General features: G+C 30.2%; 3 protein-coding genes and 1 non-coding gene across 8 annotated transcripts; 2 read left to right on the forward strand and 2 right to left on the reverse strand.

The window, feature by feature from the left end:
• Positions 1–283: 283 nt before the first annotated feature.
• LOC126846064 (60S ribosomal protein L3) lies at positions 284–4,930 on the reverse strand. Its single transcript, XM_050585175.1, has 7 exons — positions 4,788–4,930; positions 3,422–3,614; positions 3,185–3,353; positions 2,696–2,831; positions 2,033–2,422; positions 1,131–1,286; positions 284–537 (listed from the first exon to the last, which is right to left on the reverse strand). The coding sequence occupies exons 1-7, from the start codon at positions 4,788–4,790 to the stop codon at positions 358–360; spliced, it is 1,227 nt and encodes a 408-aa protein (XP_050441132.1). The 5' UTR covers positions 4,791–4,930; the 3' UTR covers positions 284–357.
• On the reverse strand, positions 3,046–3,122 carry LOC126847302 (small nucleolar RNA U43). Its single transcript, XR_007687045.1, has one exon. It is a non-coding gene; the product is annotated as a small nucleolar RNA U43 (small nucleolar RNA).
• A 213-nt stretch (positions 4,931–5,143) lies between the features above and the next one.
• Positions 5,144–9,665, forward strand: LOC126846062 (RILP-like protein homolog). Of its 4 annotated transcripts, XM_050585171.1 has the most exons (9): positions 5,144–5,206; positions 5,281–5,843; positions 5,912–6,050; positions 6,120–6,247; positions 6,336–6,539; positions 6,741–6,919; positions 8,237–8,404; positions 8,714–8,812; positions 8,898–9,665. In XM_050585171.1, the coding sequence occupies exons 2-9, from the start codon at positions 5,544–5,546 to the stop codon at positions 9,028–9,030; spliced, it is 1,350 nt and encodes a 449-aa protein (XP_050441128.1). In that variant the 5' UTR covers positions 5,144–5,206; positions 5,281–5,543; the 3' UTR covers positions 9,031–9,665. The 4 variants fall into 4 exon arrangements, with proteins under 4 accessions (XP_050441128.1, XP_050441127.1, XP_050441129.1 ...); XM_050585170.1 differs by having other exon boundaries at positions 5,165–5,843; XM_050585172.1 differs by lacking the exon at positions 8,237–8,404 and having other exon boundaries at positions 5,166–5,843.
• Positions 9,666–13,468: 3,803 nt separating this feature from the next.
• LOC126846067 (uncharacterized) lies at positions 13,469–18,106 on the forward strand. 2 transcript variants are annotated; one of them, XM_050585183.1, is made up of 11 exons: positions 13,469–13,570; positions 14,349–14,415; positions 14,504–14,533; positions 14,599–14,622; positions 15,098–15,154; positions 15,250–15,279; positions 15,369–15,392; positions 15,533–15,583; positions 16,144–16,170; positions 16,860–16,961; positions 17,751–18,106. In XM_050585183.1, the coding sequence occupies exons 2-11, from the start codon at positions 14,355–14,357 to the stop codon at positions 18,023–18,025; spliced, it is 681 nt and encodes a 226-aa protein (XP_050441140.1). In that variant the 5' UTR covers positions 13,469–13,570; positions 14,349–14,354; the 3' UTR covers positions 18,026–18,106. The 2 variants fall into 2 exon arrangements, with proteins under 2 accessions (XP_050441140.1, XP_050441141.1); XM_050585184.1 differs by lacking the exon at positions 16,144–16,170.
• Positions 18,107–19,445: the final 1,339 nt, after the last annotated feature.

The following is a 19,445-nucleotide window of genomic DNA, read 5'->3' on the forward strand; positions in this document are numbered from 1 at the left end:
CTGTATGTGGGTTCTAGGCAGCAGCCTATCTCAATTTAACCTTTTACCTGCGGACATGGAAATTAAAAAATTCTGTTACCTTTCATCCTATACAATTCCATTGTTGGTAAACACCCAATTAATACAAATTCGGCACTTTTTATTTAACAAAAGCTTTTACGGTTTACATAACACCAACATGTTACACCTAAAAACCAAAATGGAAGACACCTACCAACTAAATTAAACCTAAGATAGAAGAACTAGTAACGAGTATAACTTTGTAAGGCATAAAAACAAAAGATAATTGACTAGAAGTTATATTTAAAATTTTTTTTTTTATTATAAATTGTCCAAACATAAAAATGTATACAACAATTATTTGGCAGCTGCAGTTGCCTTCTCTTCTTCTCGAATTCTGTCCTTCTTCATTGGGCCCATAAACGCTGCCTTGTCTGCAACAGTCTGGAAACGTCCGTGACCGAATTTGGAAGAAGTATCGATAAACTTGAGATTGATGCTTTCCAAAGCAGCACGTTTCGTATGTACCAAGAGAGACTATATAAAATCAAAATATTACAGTTAATAAATATACATGTAAAACATTAAAAGTATGATAAAAAAAATAAAAACTGATTTTTTCAAACTGTCCGCATATTAGATGATAAAAGAGCATTAGCTCAGTTGGTAAACGTATCAGCTCATATTATGAAATGTCATGATAATTATTTTATGTAACAATGTATTACATTATGCTGAATAAATAATAACAATAATCTACGACCTCAGTCCTATCAATGCGTTAAACACAAACATTCATATTATATCATGAAATAAATGGCTCTAGTTGTTATGCATCATTGGTCATAAATATATTATTACTTTTAGTTAAGTTTTTTATTGCAGTCTTCTGACAGATATTAGTTAATTTATTATCACCTTATAATTTGTATTAAAACAAAAACTTCAGTTTCGGATAATTAAGATTTTAATTCACTGAACAGTCAAAGGATTGGCTCTGTTTTGCTCATCATAAGTTTTTGCCATAACACAAGGTTTTTAATTCAGTGGTGTAATTTTGGGGTACATATGTACTTACATTGAAAGAAAGAGTACTGAATCCACAATTTCAAAACATATAAATTACTTACTTTACGCAGAGTAATGACTCGCTTCTTTGGACCAACACAACAGCCTTTGATCATGATGAAGTCATTATTAACTTCACCATAATGAGGGAAACCACCCATTGGAGTGATGGTTTTTTCGGTCAAATCGTATTCGGTTGAAGCATTGTTCTTGATGACCTACAAAAATAATATAGAAAATATTAAAACACAAATATTATTAGAACTATTACAAACAATTCTATTTCAGAATATAGGCTTGTCAGTAGGAAGGCAGCATGGTGGTATCTTCATAGGTATCATCAAGAATGCAAACATCATGTGATATCATCATTCAACCCATAACAATTAAATAAAAGAAATGTGCTTAGCATGGTCTACTAGCAAGTCACAGCCCGACGGGCTCTTGCACGTTACGGAATAATGCCAACCTTCAACACCATTCGCTACACAAGGTAGAGAGGGTCGAAATTTATTTTTGATGTGATAGCCTATACGCCTCAATCTATTTTAAGACCCTTGGGCTATCAGAATGGAATTAACCATTCCATCATATTGATGAAGTTTATTTACATGTTTTAATCTTGGCTTGTCAGTAGGAAGGCAGCATGGTGGTATCTTCATTAATTTCAAGAATGCAAACATCATGTATTATCGTCATTCAAACCAAGATCAATATAATACAGTTAATATAAAAACAAAATGTGTTAAGCATGGTCTACTAGCAAGTCACTGCCCGACGGACTCTTGCACGTTACGGAATAATGCCCAACTTCAGCACCAGAACAAACCGAAGTTTGACGGGCTAAGTCAATGTATGATGTAACGGTATATACGTTGCGATAATTCACAACCCTTTAACCGATTGATTACCAGAAGGTAATCCATCAATATATAAGTTCTTATTATACAGTGCTAGGTTTTACCTTTCCGTCTTTAGTATGGATTCCAAGACCAATTCTGTAGATTTTCTTGTTGATTTCTGTACGGTGATGATAACCCTTTTGTCCAGCACGTGCAACCGTGAATTGGACACGACTGGGATGCCACGCTCCGATACAGGCAACTTTACGCAAACCCTTGTGAGTTTTACGCGGTAGTTTTTTTGTGTGCCAACGTGACGTGACACCCTTGTATCCACGACCCTTGGTGACACCGATACAATCGATCATCTCGTCGGGAGCAAAGACATGAGAAACTGGCACTGGTTTTTCGAAATGTTCCTTAGCCCATTGCACTTTTTCTTGAACTGTTCCTCCGTTGACTTGGATTTCCATAATGTGAGCCTTCTTTTGTCTTTTTTTTAACAGTTTCATCTAAAGAAATTTTTTTTTTATATAATAAATCTGATCGGAAAGAAATACACAATATAACAAGGGGAATTTGCTTTAATAACCTCAGACCGCCCTAGGGGTTGACATCAAAGAATTTATTCAGTGTCTAACTGTAATATAATTATCTTCATCATCGGTAATATAGTACAAAATTAGTCAAACCACAATTTTCTTAATTATAATTTTATTAATATACAGATATAAATGATGAAAATTAAGGAAACTGTAATAAGCATGATTTAAAGATGTAATTACCTGAGTGTGGGCAATAACACGGATGACTTTCGAGTACTTGGAGATCTTGTTAAGATCCTTCGATATTTGTTTCTTGCCGTTTTCATCTTGCCACTTTCTTGCGTACTTGACAAAAGCCTTCTTCTTTGATTTGTACCTAAGGTTAACATAGAAATGAAGAAAGGGTCTCATCAATGACTAAGTCATGAGTGGAGACGACACAGTCTTCTTGCTGTTTTTCAAACAGTTTGAATCAACAGCAAACAATTTAGCTCTCATCCGCTAGCGGAGAGGAGAGATCCACAATTAAAATATTTCAAAAAGTAAAATTTGAAATTATACTTTCATCAATTGATATTATGTTACAAACAAGCCTCAGACCGCCCTAGTAAATTAACATCAGGAGTTCAGGTTGTTTCTAACTGTAATATAATAACTAAATCATCATCGGCTTGGGTCAATGTAATCAGATAATTTAAAAGAATATCGTACAATTGATGTATAACTTACCAGTTTTTATAGAAACGACGACGGCAATCCTCAGACAAATGTTCAGCAAACACTGTCTTAAGAGGCTTGAGCCCGTAAGGAGTCTCGACGTAACCAACGACACCAACAATTATCATTGGTGGTGTTTCCAAAATGGTTACTGGCTCAACAATTTCTTTCTTGTTAAGCTCTTAAAATAATTTGATAAATAAATTAAAACACACATACAAAAAAAAAAGTTTATCATTTTGGTCTTACTTGATCCAGGGCGATCAGCTTCACGTACGACGTGGGTCATACCAGCTTTATAACCAATGAAAGCAGTCAAATGAATCGGTTTGCTTGGGTCATCTTTTGGGAAAGACTTTACTCTACCACGATGACGACGTGCACGCTTTTTCGGGTAGAATCCCATAGAACCATGGCGAGGAGCACTAAATTTACGATGAGACTAAAAGACAAAATAAAAATTATGTAATGAATATTACTTCTTGGAATAAATGTTCTATTATCAACACATTATGAGCAATACTGGACTTAACGATATTGAAATTCTACTATATCCAATCTTAACATTTACGGTTTCTTACTTTATTTAAAACCTTGACATTAATTATTTAATCTTAAATTATTGAAATTTTTTTTTTTTAGAAACCATTATTTGTTATTTTAAATTAAAAAAAAAATTGTTTATTACCAGCTTTGAACTAAGTAATTATGTATTTAAATGACATCCAGCTTGATTTATTACATCAGTTGTAAATGTAAGATATTAAATTACTCAAGACATATTACTAGGATTGACCATGTGGTCTGGGTAATAGGGTATATTAAATCTCAAGTTTGAAATAAACAGTAAAAAAAAAAACATATTATTAGAGCTACGATAAACATTATTAGAAACTATCCAGATACATTTAAGTATAGTGTGCATTGAAGTCATAGTAATTCTTAAACGTGTCACAAGCATTTGAATAAGAAACAAAGGTAGAAAAGACTAGCCGGCTACTTTAGTAAATACGAATTTATACAGAAACCAGACAAGTCACTAAAAACACGTGTCGATTGTTGTCAATTATTTATGTATATCGAACTTAGATAACCGCCGCCTTCTAGAGTTTTGCTTAAAGGCAAAAAATAATAGAAAACATTAGGATATGCGAATATAAAGTTAGGGTATGTTTAGAAATCAATTGTACTTGACAACAATACGATTAATGAGTACAAGAAGTACTTGTATAGACGGTCCGATTCAAACCACAATCCAAGTGTTTGTAGGTAAATGAAATAGTAAACAGAACACGTCAAAATTGACCGACTACATGAGTAATAGGCCTAATGTCAATATAAATCAAATTATTCAATTTTTCCCATATATCATGAAAGAAATAGTTTCCAACCTAGAACCAGCTAGAAACCGTCAGTAGTTTAAAGTAAAGGGAATGCCCTACACAGTAGGACCTACAGCAAAAACGATAGTCAACAGGGACATAAATCAGACACGTGTCACAGGTGAAAAATTGAATTAAATTTTTTTAAAAAATTATTTTGTGTTTGTCAAAGAACTGATGAAAACAATGCTAAATGAAGATATTAGTTTGGATTGAACAGTGTAAATACTTACCATTGTCGACGGTTCGGCGGATGTCTATGGATGAAAAATGAACTATGTAAAACACAAGGCCTCAAGAGCCGAAAAAGACAACCTTCGACCACTGAACGGTCAATGAAGGCGTTGAACGAAATGAGAGAGAATGGGTCTGCAGCGGCAGTCGGTAGAGGTAACCGCTTGATGATGTGACCACAATGGCCGCCGTTGGGTGTGCTGGCATCGGTCGGTGGGTGGGGGAGTAACGCTACGGTATCCAAAGGGTTTACTAAACGTATCTCCAAAGAGTATACTATTATTAACGTTTGAATTTTAATAAATGATAACAGCTGACCTAAATGATAACTGCGCTTTTTAATCAATTCAGACGCGGCGTAAATCTCAATATATATATGTGTAGCACATAAACGATTATTTACAATCAGACATAATCGGTAAATATTTGAAATTTGAATCGTAAAACGTAAATGGTAATCCGATATTAATTGTACGCTAATATTTCTATTAGCTCGACTATGAACGGTCCACCGAAGTCGGCAATAAGGTGGTTGCGTTTCGTTATCAAATCAACGGGACTTAAAGGTCAACAGGTTCATTGATTGTTTACTGCAGTCAATATCCCGTCTGTATGGTAGTCTATTTTTGCACTTGCTTTGTAACTTTCGGGCTTATCGAAATCCTGGTTTCTCCGGTGAGACGTTCCTCGAAATAGAACAATAGTGTTCTGTCAATAGTCTTAAACTGGAATCGCTGTCAGTCTATTTTCACCGAATGTTGCCGAACGTTGTAGGCTGTGCAAAAATGGAAACCTACAAGTGCTCCCTGTCCGTGGTGGACGTTTATGACATAGCTCAGGACATTGGTCGAGAGTTTGAATCTATGATGGACGCCTACGGTACAGATGCCATAACGGGACTGATGCCGAAGGTAGTAAACGCTCTGGAACAATTGGAGATGTTGGCCATGAAGAATGAGCGTGAAAACACAACTGTCGACGACTTACGTGCTACTATACAACAACTGGAAATGGACAAACAGGAACGAGCTGAAGAAAAACTCAGATACGAACAGGTGCTGTTTCTTGTATGACACATAAAACAAAATTATTTATGAATTAATGCTATTGTTTTGTTGTGTAGGAGATGGAACAAATTGAAGAAAAGTGGCGAGAGGACTATAATGAAATGTTAACCACTGTTTCAAGATTGCAAGACGATAACCGTAAACTGACTGAGTCCTTACAAGCTGCAAAAAAAGACAAAATTGTTGAAACTAGATGTACATATACACATAACAAATCGTTTATTAGTCTGATTGGAAATTAGTATTTTTTTTTTTACGTTTTAGCACAAGTTTTGAGTCCTGATCTTGATACTGTAGCACTTCAGCGCCTCCGTAACACTGTAGACCAAATGAGAGATACTGTTAGAAAACATGAACACGAATTGAATTCAAAAAGCAATGAAATCGATTCTGTAAGTTTAAATGATAAACATGGATATTTTTATTAATAATAATATTGTTTTAAAAATTAATTTATGGAAATATTTTTGTTTGTCAAAGCTTACTATTCAAACTGAAAGGCTGCAAACTACTTTAAAAGAGCTGCGACGTAAACATCGTTTTACTCAAACTCAGTGTCGCAGTTTAGTTGAAGAAAGAGCCGATATTCTTGCTCAGTTACAGTCACAACAAAGAGAATTCATATCATTAAGACAAAGATATGGCATGGCTCAAAAAGAAAACGAGGATCTCTCTAAGTACAGAGTAAGTAGTGAATTATCTGAAAGTAATACCGTAGATCACAAATGAACAATGTCTGAATACTTCGTGTTGACATTTTTTTTTTGGATTTCATAATAGTTTTATTATGGTTAAATCCAGAAATGCAAGTAATGTCTATGTATTGTATATTAATTCATTGGTAATACAAATATATTTATAATAATCAATAATTGTTCTTTTCAGGATGATATGCCCGATTTAAAAAACAAAGCCATATATGATTTAGACGACCCTGATAGACCCAAATTTACTACAAATGAACTTAAAGATATATTGACTGAACGTAATAACTTGAAAACCCGTGTCAACGAATTAGAAGACGAACTCCAACAGTATAGACCAATGGAACAAATGGGAGCATCGTAAGTTTAACATTAACATGTATTGATTAATAACGCATTAATTAATGTGTTTTTAATCGATGGCATGATCTTCTATAATAAAATGAACTATGTTGTTAAAAAACAACAATAACACTTATAGTATTTAAGGGGAATGGAAAGCGCCATATTTGTATTTAAATTTAGACCAAAAAGTTACTTTCTGAAGTGTTCAACCAACCAATTTTTTTTTTTTAAAGTTTACCATTTTTTTTTTATGGCTAAAAGCTGATTTTTTAGTTTTATTTTTAAAATTATAGTATAAGGGTTAAATTTTTATAGTTTTTTCTAAAATATCTAACTAATTTTCTAATTGCTCAATAAAAAATCAGCCTTTTAATCCCCATAGAAAAAATAGTAAGAATCACATAAAAAAAAAAACTTAAAACTGTCGAATAGATACACCAGAAAATGACTTCTACAAAATTAATTTTTTATCAATCTTTTGCTATGACTTAGAGAAAAATAACTTGATAAGTTTCATAACTAAAAAAACTTAATATAACTTCATTTTATAATTAGTCGGCACATTTAAAATGGCTACTAGATACATTTTTGTCAAATATTGCCTATCTTTGGCCCCTTAATAAATAGCCTTTTCCGTTCCCTTTGATTATTTTAATTATATTATTACCATTTATTTTTTGGCCCAGAGAAATGCCTAAACATATTTTGCTGGTATTTATACTAAAACATTTTTAAATAATAATGATTAGAAAATTTACCGGCGTAAGCATTAGTTCCTATTGTTCTAAATAGTTATTTCAAATAAAAAGAGATGAAGCCTTAACCCATTCTAACCTAAGTATGTATGGATGCGTAAGAGATAACAATTTTGTTTAAAAAAAATAAATACGATTTTCTTACTTGTGTTTTTCAAAAAATATTACATTAGAAATAAAGTTTGCACGTTTTTGTGGGAAACATAAGACGCATATTTTGATATTAATTATTTGTAATATCTTAACTAGATAAGTTGTGGTACCAAAAATTAAAAAAATATATATTTGTTTATTGTACTTTCATGAACGGTCTGAAAGAGTTGAGAGAAATACTTTGCTTTGTACATTTATAAATTATTTACTATTAGAACAATAATTTTTGGACTTTGAGTCTAGTGCTTATGCCAATTTGATTTATTGATCATTAAAAAATTGCTAATAGATTTTTAGAAATAATCTAAAACATGTCACTAAATTTGCACGTTATTATTTTCCTTTTGCACGCTTGGTCGATTTGCTTTCAAAACGCTTGGTTTGCCTCAACTCTACCACTTTGTGCATGTTACTTATACATTAGCCAGACAAGAGATGAAATCCAAGAAACGCGGATACGAAGAATTCTGTTACGACAATGGAACAGAATGGACCGAAAAACTATTTTCCCCATTTCAGGCGTTGAAGAAGACACGCAAGTGTCAAGCATCGCCTCTGAAAACTCGTCCGACATAACAACATCACCTTGCAGGTAATGCTATTTGTAATTCTTTTTGCACATCGCTTTGTAAATATCGTAGTCAAGCTAATTGTAGATCACTCGGCGTTTTAAACAAATTTGGTGATAGATTGTTTTAAATCTTGTAATTGAAAATCAATGTATTTCTTTAAGCGTTTGACAATATCTCGTTAATCCAGAACAATAAGTGTGTAAGATTGTGTTGGAAATAAGTTTGTCGCTAAGAAAAAATATTACAGTAAAATGTGTTATACTTTTTAATATGAACATTTGTCTTAACATTAAATTGTTTCTAATTGGGATATTTATATTTCAAATCAGGTCCGACGACGAGCAGGAAGAGGGACCTGTTCAAGGACCTTTACCCCTCGAACCCGACGATGCACCATGGAAACGATCAGAATCGGGTATTCGTAAATTGTATGTATAATTTTCATTAATACCTAAAAAGTGCTTAACTGTTGTAACTCGTGTGTATTCATGGTACGATTTTTTGTATTTACAGTTTTCGTAAAATGTTTGGCGAGACGAGCAGTATGTCATTTCCTAAGACTAGCCCTAAACACTCTAAGTTATCGTTACCCAAAATGGCTGTATCCTTTGGCAGTTCGTCTATTTTGGGACCACCTGAAGTATGATAAGTGCTAACCACTGATCTCAAAATCGTATAACATATTTTTTAGTTTTCGACAAGTATTCTAAGTATTTTCATTATAGTTTTTTATGAGGATTGAATGATGAACATATAAATTAATTTTTCATATTTTTGAAGACTTGAGATTATTATTATTATTATTTTTTTGTTTATAAATTATTATTACTATTTCAATGTTTTCGTGTTTATTTAAATTATTATTTTTATTATTATTTTTTATTGCATTATCTAAAATTTGGCAGGGGTATAGCTCGTGTGCATATTTATTATATATATTTTCATCATATTGAGTTCTATGTAATTGCTTACGAAATCATTATATACATATTATATCGATTGTAATATTATCATCAACAAAATACTGTAGCGTCCAGTTTCTAATTAGTATATAATGTTGGCGCACTGAGTAAAATTATAATTTATGTATAAATGTGTGCCATAATATTTATTATGAGTCAACGAGTCTGTTTCATTGAAGAAAATATATTATTAAATGCGTTACTGCGATTTTTTTGTTTAAAAATTTACATTAAAACAATTATTGACATATTGCAAAAAAAAAATGTTATTGTTTAACTAACTTTTGTGATATCATAAAGTTAAAAAATCCCATGATAATTTGTATTTATTTTATGATGTATTATTATAATTTTTTGAAGTTTTTAAAAAACGCTATTTTTCCAATTACAATGATTAAAAACCGTACATTTCATTGAACGATAGTTAATAGTTAGGGCTAACGCTTTTGACCTACAATTGTAACTCTTATTATTATAGAGTGAATATATTATATAAATATATAACCTTATTAACGTAACAAATACCTACAATAAATATACAAGTATGTTTATTATGGAATACTTGAACATTTATTTTTTTAGTGTAATGTTAAATTTTTTTTATGTAATTAAATATTTCTGCATATTTTTCATGCTGTGCTTTTTGTAAAATATGAACTGTAACACGTGCTTCAAAGTTATTATAAAAGAATACCAAATTGTAATTTATCGAATGAAATCAAATAATCAAATAAAATATTGTGATAAATAATTTTTTTTTTCTTCTAATACTTCCTTTTGAACACAAATTCAAATTTGAATATTTTAAGCATGTTTTATACATTATTCATCTAATAATATTTAATGTACATATCAAATTATAGAATTACAATTTTCAATAATACAATTAAAAAACATTAAACTATTAAATATTGATATCTTTTTTTGTGAAAACATATTTAATATATTCTATTTAAGTCGAGAAACATACTCGGTGGCCACACTAATAGACCCCCAGCATACAAGTCAGCCACTGAGTATGTTTCTTTACTTGAATAGGGTATAGTGTATAATCATAATACTGTTTAGTAATACAGTACGAGCCAAATATATAAATTATTTAAATTTTACATTAAGTTTAATTATTTACAAACACATTTAATTCTTGTTGAAGCCACTAATTTTATCAGAAAGTGAATATCAGTTTAGTGGTTTTATTAAAATAATAAGAATTCAGAACTTTTTGTATACACCCGAAATAAAATTCTGATATTTATTTTCGGTAGCTCGCAAGTTTAGAGGCGATTAAATTAACAACTATTTTAACCATAAGAGTGGCGCCTTATATCAGACGAATCACCCTGTAGACGTGCTAGAGAAAAAGTGTCCAGGACGAATTCGGATTTAGTAAATGAAATATACATATGTACCTATTTTGATTCTTGAATATTGTTCCAAAAAAAAAATGTTAATTAAAAAAAAAAAACTATTCAAGTTCTCTAAACCGATTACCGTCCACGGGAACTCGAAATCCGTTCGAGTAATCCGCGGCAAGGCAGACACCGCACAATAAGAAGAAGCCGTCGGTTATTATGCGCTTGGCCGAATCGTTTTCGGTCAAACGCACTCTCCTCTGCAAGCTCTGTCCTTGTGTTCCTTTCGATGCTTTGTAATAGTACCTCTACTTTATTATTCCGTCCGATCGGTTTTTGTATTATTTATATATATATACAGACTACAGTGTACACACACACACGGTCGTCATCATATTATTATCCTCTGCGTGCGATATCTCCCCTTTCTTGTGTGTGTGTGCACCTTGCCCGGCAACGATCCTCTTCGGTTTCAAAAGCGGCTCTGGGGACGCGTCTCAAAACGCATTTTATTATTGTGTGTGTATTTTTTTTTTGTCAAACATGTTGCATCGGAGGAGGACTCGGGGGAATACCACACGAGGGCGGCATTGGGGAGAAGGAGCCGCCGGTCGCCCGGGGGATCGGTTATCGTTGTCGCGCTCCGCTGGTCCGCCTTGTTCGCCGGCACTTAATCACAAACGCGTTCCGCTCGTCATCCGTCGACTCGGAACTGATTACACCACACTCCCCGACGACCGCCATTTATTAACATATTAATATATTATGATATTATTATAACGAATATAATAATATATACGAATATTGGGGTTTATTAGACGACGGTATGCTGGAACAGTCACCGCACTGCGTTGTTGTCGCTTTACACGTCTCTGCAGTGGCGTGCGCAGGAATTTTGTATGGAGGAGGGGGTGTCATAGGCTAGTACAACGATTAACGAAAATGTATTTCAATCTTTATTATAATAACAAAAAAATATTCACAACGGTATTTATTACTGTTTGCTATTGAACTGATAAATTATGCATACTTTTAAAGAATTATTAAATATTTGTATTTACTAAGTACTACCAATATTTATGAATAACAACACTATACATAAAAAATGTATACTAAACTATTTAGTAGGTAACTAACAAACTATAGCTCTAATCGAGGCGGAAATTCATTCTCCTGGCTTTTACAGAAAACTCATTTATAACCTGTTCTGAACTTATGGGTTCACGTTCACTATTTTCATTATTTTATTTTTTTTTTTTTAATGTAAAATGGAGCCACTACGTTTAGGCATAATGAAAAATAAGTAATAACTTATTAGACGTTTTTACTTTAACTTATTATTTAAACGTTGAAACATTAAATTTAACGAAATTTAGCTAATAAAATACATATTGATAAATAATAATGTTATTGATTATCACTATAAAATATAAACACAGTACACAACAAAGAAACTACATTAATTTTTTGATTTCCACCAACTTTATATGTAATATATATATATATATATATAACCACGGTCCACAGATAGAGTGTAATTGTCGTTACTGGTTAGTGGTTAATGTTTGTGGTATCACTTATCAGTTATGTATAAATACATATTATTTTGAATTTAATAAACTTAAATGTTAATTTCATGTTGATGAATTGTCATGTTTAAAATATAAAAAAAAGTCCCATAGGGGGGGATATATCCCCCATCATCCCCCCCTGTATACGCCACTGCGTCTCTGGTACGTTCAATTAGGTATAGAATACGGTTCTGTTGTATGGTTGCACGCGCACTATGGTGTTGGTTCGTATAACCAGCATGACTATCTACTAGTATACTTAATGCGCGTAATCTATCGACTCTAGAGAAACGGAGAGAGGTCGTGGGCCAAAAATGCTTGGGCAATTTGTTATCAGGTATCACATACTCTTTTGGCTCGAATTGGTTTTCGGGTTCCTAGGCTCAATGCTTGACCTATATAGCTCCGGTCAGAAGTGTGTTTTTGGAGGGTGACCCACTAAGAAGAGCTGTGTCTCGTGAGAATGCTAAATCTTAATTTTATTAAGTTATATTGAATTTTTAATTATGTATTAAGTGTATGAGTTTCTATGTTATTATGTGTTATTCATACCTACTTTAATATTATTATACTACTGTGTACCTACACCAACAGTGACCACCAACGTTGCAGTGCCGTTTATGCTGGTAGTGACGCTTGTCGGGTAATTGTAATGCGCAAAGTAAATATATAATATGGTTTCATGATTTATAAAAAAAAAAATTAGATAGAAATTTAAAAGTAGGTTGAAAAAAAAATACGTGGAATAATTAAGCCAGAATGTTTGCACTTGTCAACTGTTAGAGTCTAGAAATAATACAAACAAATATTTATAATTTCGACATTAAATTAAGTTTTAGGCTAAAGAAACGTTTACATTTTAAAATAGCAGTAGACAAAATTGTTGGCCTTATATCATAAATCATTAACAAGAACATCAAAATAAATGTTTTACATATTTTGTTCACGTATTCCTACTATTATTACGAATTTGATCGATAGAATAGCATACACAATAATACATGGTTAACATTTTTAATGTAAACACTAGTGATATTTCAACCAAAATCAGAAGTATTAGATAGTCTAAATAATGCATCAGAGAAATGAAAAAATATACCTACTCATATTAAACAAAAAACAGCTAAGTAAATAAATTATCTTAGGGCCCAAAATAAAATATATTTCGATTTTATTGTTTCGATCGACATAAAAGCCTACCCATATTCACAAAAAACAGTTAATTTAACAAGCTGATCTACCTGATGATTTTCATTTCAATCATTAAAATAATATAGGTGTACTATAAAACTTCAAATATTGTTAGTATGATTTTATATATTTTATTAAGTTTTTTTAGTTTATTATTTTTTTATTTTTTTATTTGCCTGCGATACATTTTTAACCAAGTTCTACTACAGAAATTGTACACGCCACATCAAAAGTAAAAAAAAACTTCCAGTTGAAAATCAAAATCAATAAAAAAAAACCTAAAATTTAACATGAATTTTAAATTTTACAACATATAATGTATGAGGTACATCTAGCGTGGAGCTATAATAAACTTTTATAGTTTTTTTTATAGAAATCTCTGTTCAAATAATTTTCTTATAATAAGATGGAAACCAGCAAACACTGCAATATTATTACTATTTTAAAATGAAAAATCAATTCAAGTCAATACCTAGTTCAAGTTTACCTACACGAATTTCTAAAGTGTCACAAATCAAAAAATAATGTTTTAGGAATACTGTCGTTGAATAAATCGTTTAGACAGCTAACTAAAAATGATTAAAAAATTAATTTTTTTTTCAAAATTATAGGCGCGAGAACATAATTGTACAATATTATTATTGCATTATTATTTTAAAAAAGTGGTTATTTATTCTTATTATACTTCTGTCACTTTAGAAGAATTGCTTGTGCGTAATAGGCCATGTTTGCATTGTTTGGATTCACATTGAGTCACATAAATAAATAAAACAATTTGCAAAAAAACCCATTATTCTATTATCTTAGCTCCATATTGAAGCTACTAATGAAATGGCGACTGAGTCTTGTATAAACATATTCATAATTTATTTTTATTATTGATTGCAGATAAATATGAAACATTTATGTATTTTAATATCATTTGCCTTTGTAAATATTTCGGTTGCTGTATGCGGTGATTATTTCATTTTTACTCATAACTACATGAGGTTGTAGAAATCTATAAACTAAATTCAATATTTATCTTTTTTTTTTTATTAAAGGTGAATATATAAAGCAGATGATCATGACAAGTCAGTAAACTTTTTTGGCATAGAAAATATTTTTTTAAGTTTTACTTTTTTAAAATTTATTACAGACAAACACATTGAGCAAGCAGGAGGTAAAATATACTTAAAACACTAAAGCATAATGTTTTTGATAATTGTCCGATTATCAAATGATGTTTAAATTAAAAATTTTGGTTTTTATAATCTATTCAGATTAAGAATAAATTATATGCAAAGTACTAGTATTTTAAACTAGGTGTAAATTTATATAAATAAAATAATTTATAATTATACTCAGATAAGCAATTTTTATAATTTAATTGTAATAAATTTGGCTAAAGGCAGTGGCTATTTAATACAACAAGATAAGTAGCATTATCTGAAATGGGCTAAAGCACAGTGTATTTATAGATAAAAATAAAACTTACATAATTCCAATTACTTTAAGATAAAATTAATGTCTTATCATTATCACCCTGTAAATGGATGTATTATTTTTTTGGTTTTTATAATATACATATTATTTAACTATATAAATTTGTTCTAGCTTATTTTTATGGCCTAAACCATCATATTTGTTTATTCTAGCTAAATTGCCGGAAATAATTGAACGTATTGTTCTTTATGTGTCAAAATATAAGATAGGTAATTATAATTAAAAAGTATATAAAATAATAATTATTTATCTACAGAATGCTGTAGATAATGACATTAACACATTTATGTTATGTTCATTTCAGAGGACTTATCGCTCATGTTGGCTGTACCAGGTAATAATTTTCTTAATATTTTACAGAAACGTTTCAACATATTTATGTGATATGCATTAGGTATTAATGTTTGAATTTTTTTATTTCAGAAAGTGAATACGTGCACCCAACGCGTAATAACTAACCTTCATATATTTCATATTTATAATACATTACTCATAGTCTTCTTTGTAAATTATTTATAATATATTGAAAATAATGATATAATAACTTGATGATTTCTATCTTCTGATGTATTTTGATTGAAATTCAGGAATGTTACAATGCCAAGGTCAAATGCGATCAGAAGTAAGGCGCACAATAGGTAATAATATTATAAAACTTAACTTTTTTACACACATTTTTTTTTTTTTGAACGCCTTGTAGATATATAGTGTATAGTTTATATTATGTATGTATAGCTTTTTTTTAAATGCTTAAGTTTAAATTGTGTTTTGTAAAACTATTGGTTTAAATAAAAAATGTTGTCATAAACATGTTTTATTTGAACTCTTTTAATATTTGTCAAGTTATTGACAAAACCACCAAATGTTGATCTTTCCGAAGCTTATAAAAAAAAAGCTCCAGTCCGATCTATAGAGAGATTTTATGTATATGAAGTATACATATCAATAAGGTTTTGAAAAAAAAATGCTTGTTGAAAATTGTTTCCTCTATTTGCCAAACTTATATCCGTATTCATTGGCCTATGAACAAAAAATGGGTTTTTTAATCGTGGCTATTAGAAGTTTACATTTTTTACTGTATTTTACATTCATTTATTTGTCAAAATATTCCACATTTTATGATGACAGTTATATCATTATAGATGAAGTAAAAATAAATTATTTTTTAACTGTATATTAATTTATATTTTGGTTACAGGTCACTATAGACCTTTGATAAACGAAAGTAATTACAACTAATTATAAATATTCTAGAGGTTTTGATTGGTATATTGCTAATGTATACGTGACTAAAGGCGGGGGACTGACCCTTGCAGTAGGCCGTTGATTAGTCTATGCTTCCTTTATTTTTATTGAGTTTATCGAGCTATACATATATTTGACAAAAAGTACAGAACGAGTAAAAATCATAAAAATGTTACTTCGACTAACTTATAAATTAGGTACTCTCTGTCAGAAGGGTAATGAATGGGCCCAATAAGGTGCCTTTCGGGTATGATTTGTGATTTATAAATTTGTTACATGAAGGAATCGGTTCAGCAAATAGAAGATATCGTGGGCCCAGACATAAAAAAAATAATACATTAAACACACTTTATTGTAATATACCGCAAGGATATTTCTATTTTTTGGGCCAAAAAATATAAAATCTGAAAATATGTTATTTGTAAAAACTATACCTTCTGAACTCCGCATCGAGTACCGTTTTCTAAATTTTAAAGGGAAAGGGGTTAAAAAGTTTTTGGCTCAATAAATTATCTTTATTTACTAATGGCAGGTTGGCAAATATCAGCAACATTACAGTTCTTTATAAAATATCACTCAACTATATCAAGAGCAACTAATACATTATTTTTTGTAAACTCAATTTTTGTAATCAATATTTGTTGAATTTTTGTATTTCTTGTTTTTAAGGCGATTTTGAAGAGGTCCAAAGAAATGGTCTTATTAGTTTAGGAATGGCAAGAAGAAATATAACTAGAGAAGCTGTAAAAACTTTAATTCTTGCTCGTATAGGTAAATATTCAAATCTATTATTTTAACCATTATATATATGTATATCTAATGTACCTAATTAAATACAATAATTGTACTATTTTAATTATACTAGGTTTATTAGCTTGATGTTTTTTTTTTAATAGTAACTATAACAAAAAAAAAAAATCAATTTACAAACATTCTTTTTTGTCACAGCAAAGATAAATTTAGTTATTTTAATAAGAGTACTGTAGAGCTCGTACAACATGAATATTTGATTTAACTTTATTCCTAACATACCCTTATTAGTAATATTACGATTAGACTTTGTTTTTCCAGTTCAGTTCTTGTTTTATAATTGTCAATGGACTCTTTTGTTTTAATGTTAATTTATTTTTATCAATTATATTATAGAAATTACCTAATAATTTTTAATTAGAGTAGACAATTGTACATATAAAATAGCTTTCATCACGAAAAGAATACTTATCCTACAAGTAATACAATCAGAGTTTTATTGAAGACAGTAAAACTTTGATTTCCAATGACAGTGTTGAGTTATTTATAAAATAAATAATTCATTAAACAAACTATTTTTTTTTTAAATTAATTTTTTAGAACTTTGATGCATAATAGGTCAGGATAGAGTGTGCTTCCGTGTTCTCTCCATTTCAAAAAAAAATGTATTGACTGAGAGTAACATGTATGTGCAATACCCAGTGTATTGTATTATTTTTCTATGATTTGTTATAGACCTGTATAAATGTTTTCTTGCAAATGGAGAAAAGTAGTAGCAAATAAGCTAAATCGGTTTTTTTTGTTTTTAAGATAAAAACCGAAATCGAGCTGTACCAATGGAATATTTCAAAGATTCTCCCGTGATGTGTCGTTTTATAGGATTGTTCAGAAGTATTAAATACCCCAATGCATACATAATAGAAGCGAAGATTGACGAGACTGAAACTTGTACTCTTAAAGATTTGAACGGGATCGTTATCAGATATAAAACCTCCATTCTAGGCAATATTTGGAGTTTAAACTCTAATAATCAACTAGCTAAACCATTTGCTGCAGAGTTAAATAATTTGGAACTGGAATCATAAGGATTACATTTTTTACAGCACTATTGGTATCAAATTTAAATAATTTTTTCATACTGCAGTAATATTCAAGTTGTCAATAAATGTGAAGTATTTTCAATAATAAAAAGTTTTAATTACGACTATAAACACATATTTCGTTGCTTATGTATTGGATTTATATTGTTATTTAATAATTGTTAACACATTTGGATAATATTATAATAGTGGCGTAAAACTTCCCATACTTGTAGTAAAAAGGCATAAAATATTAATATTAATTATAATTAATTAGTTTGACCATTTAAAACTAAAACTAAAGAGTTGTCTGCAGACAAGGTGTACCACGTGAAAATAGATAATGAGAAAACTCGTTATCTATATAAGACACTGAAAACTGCTAAACTAATTTTACTTACGATCAAATTAATGGTTTTTTTAATGATAAAACTTGTAGCTAGTAAAAAATATTTTGAAAATTATTCTCTTATAAACTAATAATTATAGACATCCATTCTTATCACAGTAACAGATAAATTTAGTTTTTTCTATAAAAGCTCGCACAAAATGGATATTTGTCTACACTTTATTCCTAACATAAACTATTTAGTAATAATATGATTAGACTTACTCTCTACAATTCAATACATCTTCTTTGGTCGTTTATGGACTTACTGTGCTGATTTTTCTAACTTATCTAAAAGATAATGTTAAAAAGCCAAAAAGATCATAATGATAAACTTAATAAAAAACTTTTCATTTTTAAAAATGACCGTTTCTTGTTTTTTATAATGTAAAAATATATCTGTTCATGTATATTATAAATGTATATATTTCTGGCTCAACTATAAAACAAAGATTTCGAATAGATGTTTTTGAACTTAAAATTAGCCCATTAACCATAATTATGGGGTTATTATGATAAAAGTTATTTTTTTATTGTGCAATATAAGATAACCCTTATTAACCTCTTTTTGGTCTTTACAATGAGCCATAAGACTTTAAAGGTTAAGTCGTAAAATCACTTGGAAATATTATGTATTTTACTGCACACCTAATGTGCACATTACTCCGATAATAACTTTTATAGTGCTTAATAAGAGTTTAGAGTTACCGTGCAGTGTATAGCTTTGTTTTTCATTTTTAAATTTAAGTCAATTAAGAGTACACTGTGGCAATATAGATCCCAAGTTGGTATAGTAGGTATATTTCAAAACGTTTTGGTGAAGCATTATATTTATTTAAAATGCCGGTCGTGCGCGGACGGGATTGTTTACTTTTCGGAAGGGTGTGTGCGTGTGACTGATCCCCACAAATCAAAAATGAAATTTGAATAACGTTTTTATCTGCTTTGAATAATTTTATCAGCATAACAATATGGTTACTATTACACAATGCATCATCAATACACATACAAGATAAACGCAAAGCAAGCTTTTCTCAC

This window comes from Adelges cooleyi, unplaced genomic scaffold (assembly GCF_023614345.1).
Source record: "Adelges cooleyi isolate 19-005CV unplaced genomic scaffold, UGA_ACOO_1.1 ACOO_flye_CR_arks_rails_tigmint_CR_PRNA_9, whole genome shotgun sequence".
Taxonomy (NCBI): domain Eukaryota; kingdom Metazoa; phylum Arthropoda; class Insecta; order Hemiptera; family Adelgidae; genus Adelges; species Adelges cooleyi.

Excerpts from the sequence above, each read along its gene's own strand:
- LOC126846064 (XM_050585175.1), bottom strand. Across the intron at positions 1,287-2,032 it reads TCCATACTAAAGACGGAAAG|GTCATCAAGAACAATGCTTC; the intron begins GTAAAACCTAGC and ends TTATTTTTGTAG. Across the intron at positions 538-1,130 it reads GAGTCATTACTCTGCGTAAA|TCTCTCTTGGTACATACGAA; the intron begins GTAAGTAATTTA and ends GATTTTATATAG.
- LOC126846062 (XM_050585171.1), top strand. The coding sequence starts at position 5,544 with ATGTTGCCGAACGTTGTAGGCTGTGCAAAAATGGAAACCTACAAGTGC. Across the intron at positions 5,844-5,911 it reads AAAAACTCAGATACGAACAG|GAGATGGAACAAATTGAAGA; the intron begins GTGCTGTTTCTT and ends TTTGTTGTGTAG. Across the intron at positions 8,813-8,897 it reads GAATCGGGTATTCGTAAATT|TTTTCGTAAAATGTTTGGCG; the intron begins GTATGTATAATT and ends TTGTATTTACAG.
- LOC126846067 (XM_050585183.1), top strand. The coding sequence starts at position 14,355 with ATGAAACATTTATGTATTTTAATATCATTTGCCTTTGTAAATATTTCG. Across the intron at positions 14,534-14,598 it reads AAAGCAGATGATCATGACAA|ACAAACACATTGAGCAAGCA; the intron begins GTCAGTAAACTT and ends AATTTATTACAG. Across the intron at positions 15,584-16,143 it reads AGAAGTAAGGCGCACAATAG|GTCACTATAGACCTTTGATA; the intron begins GTAATAATATTA and ends TTTTGGTTACAG.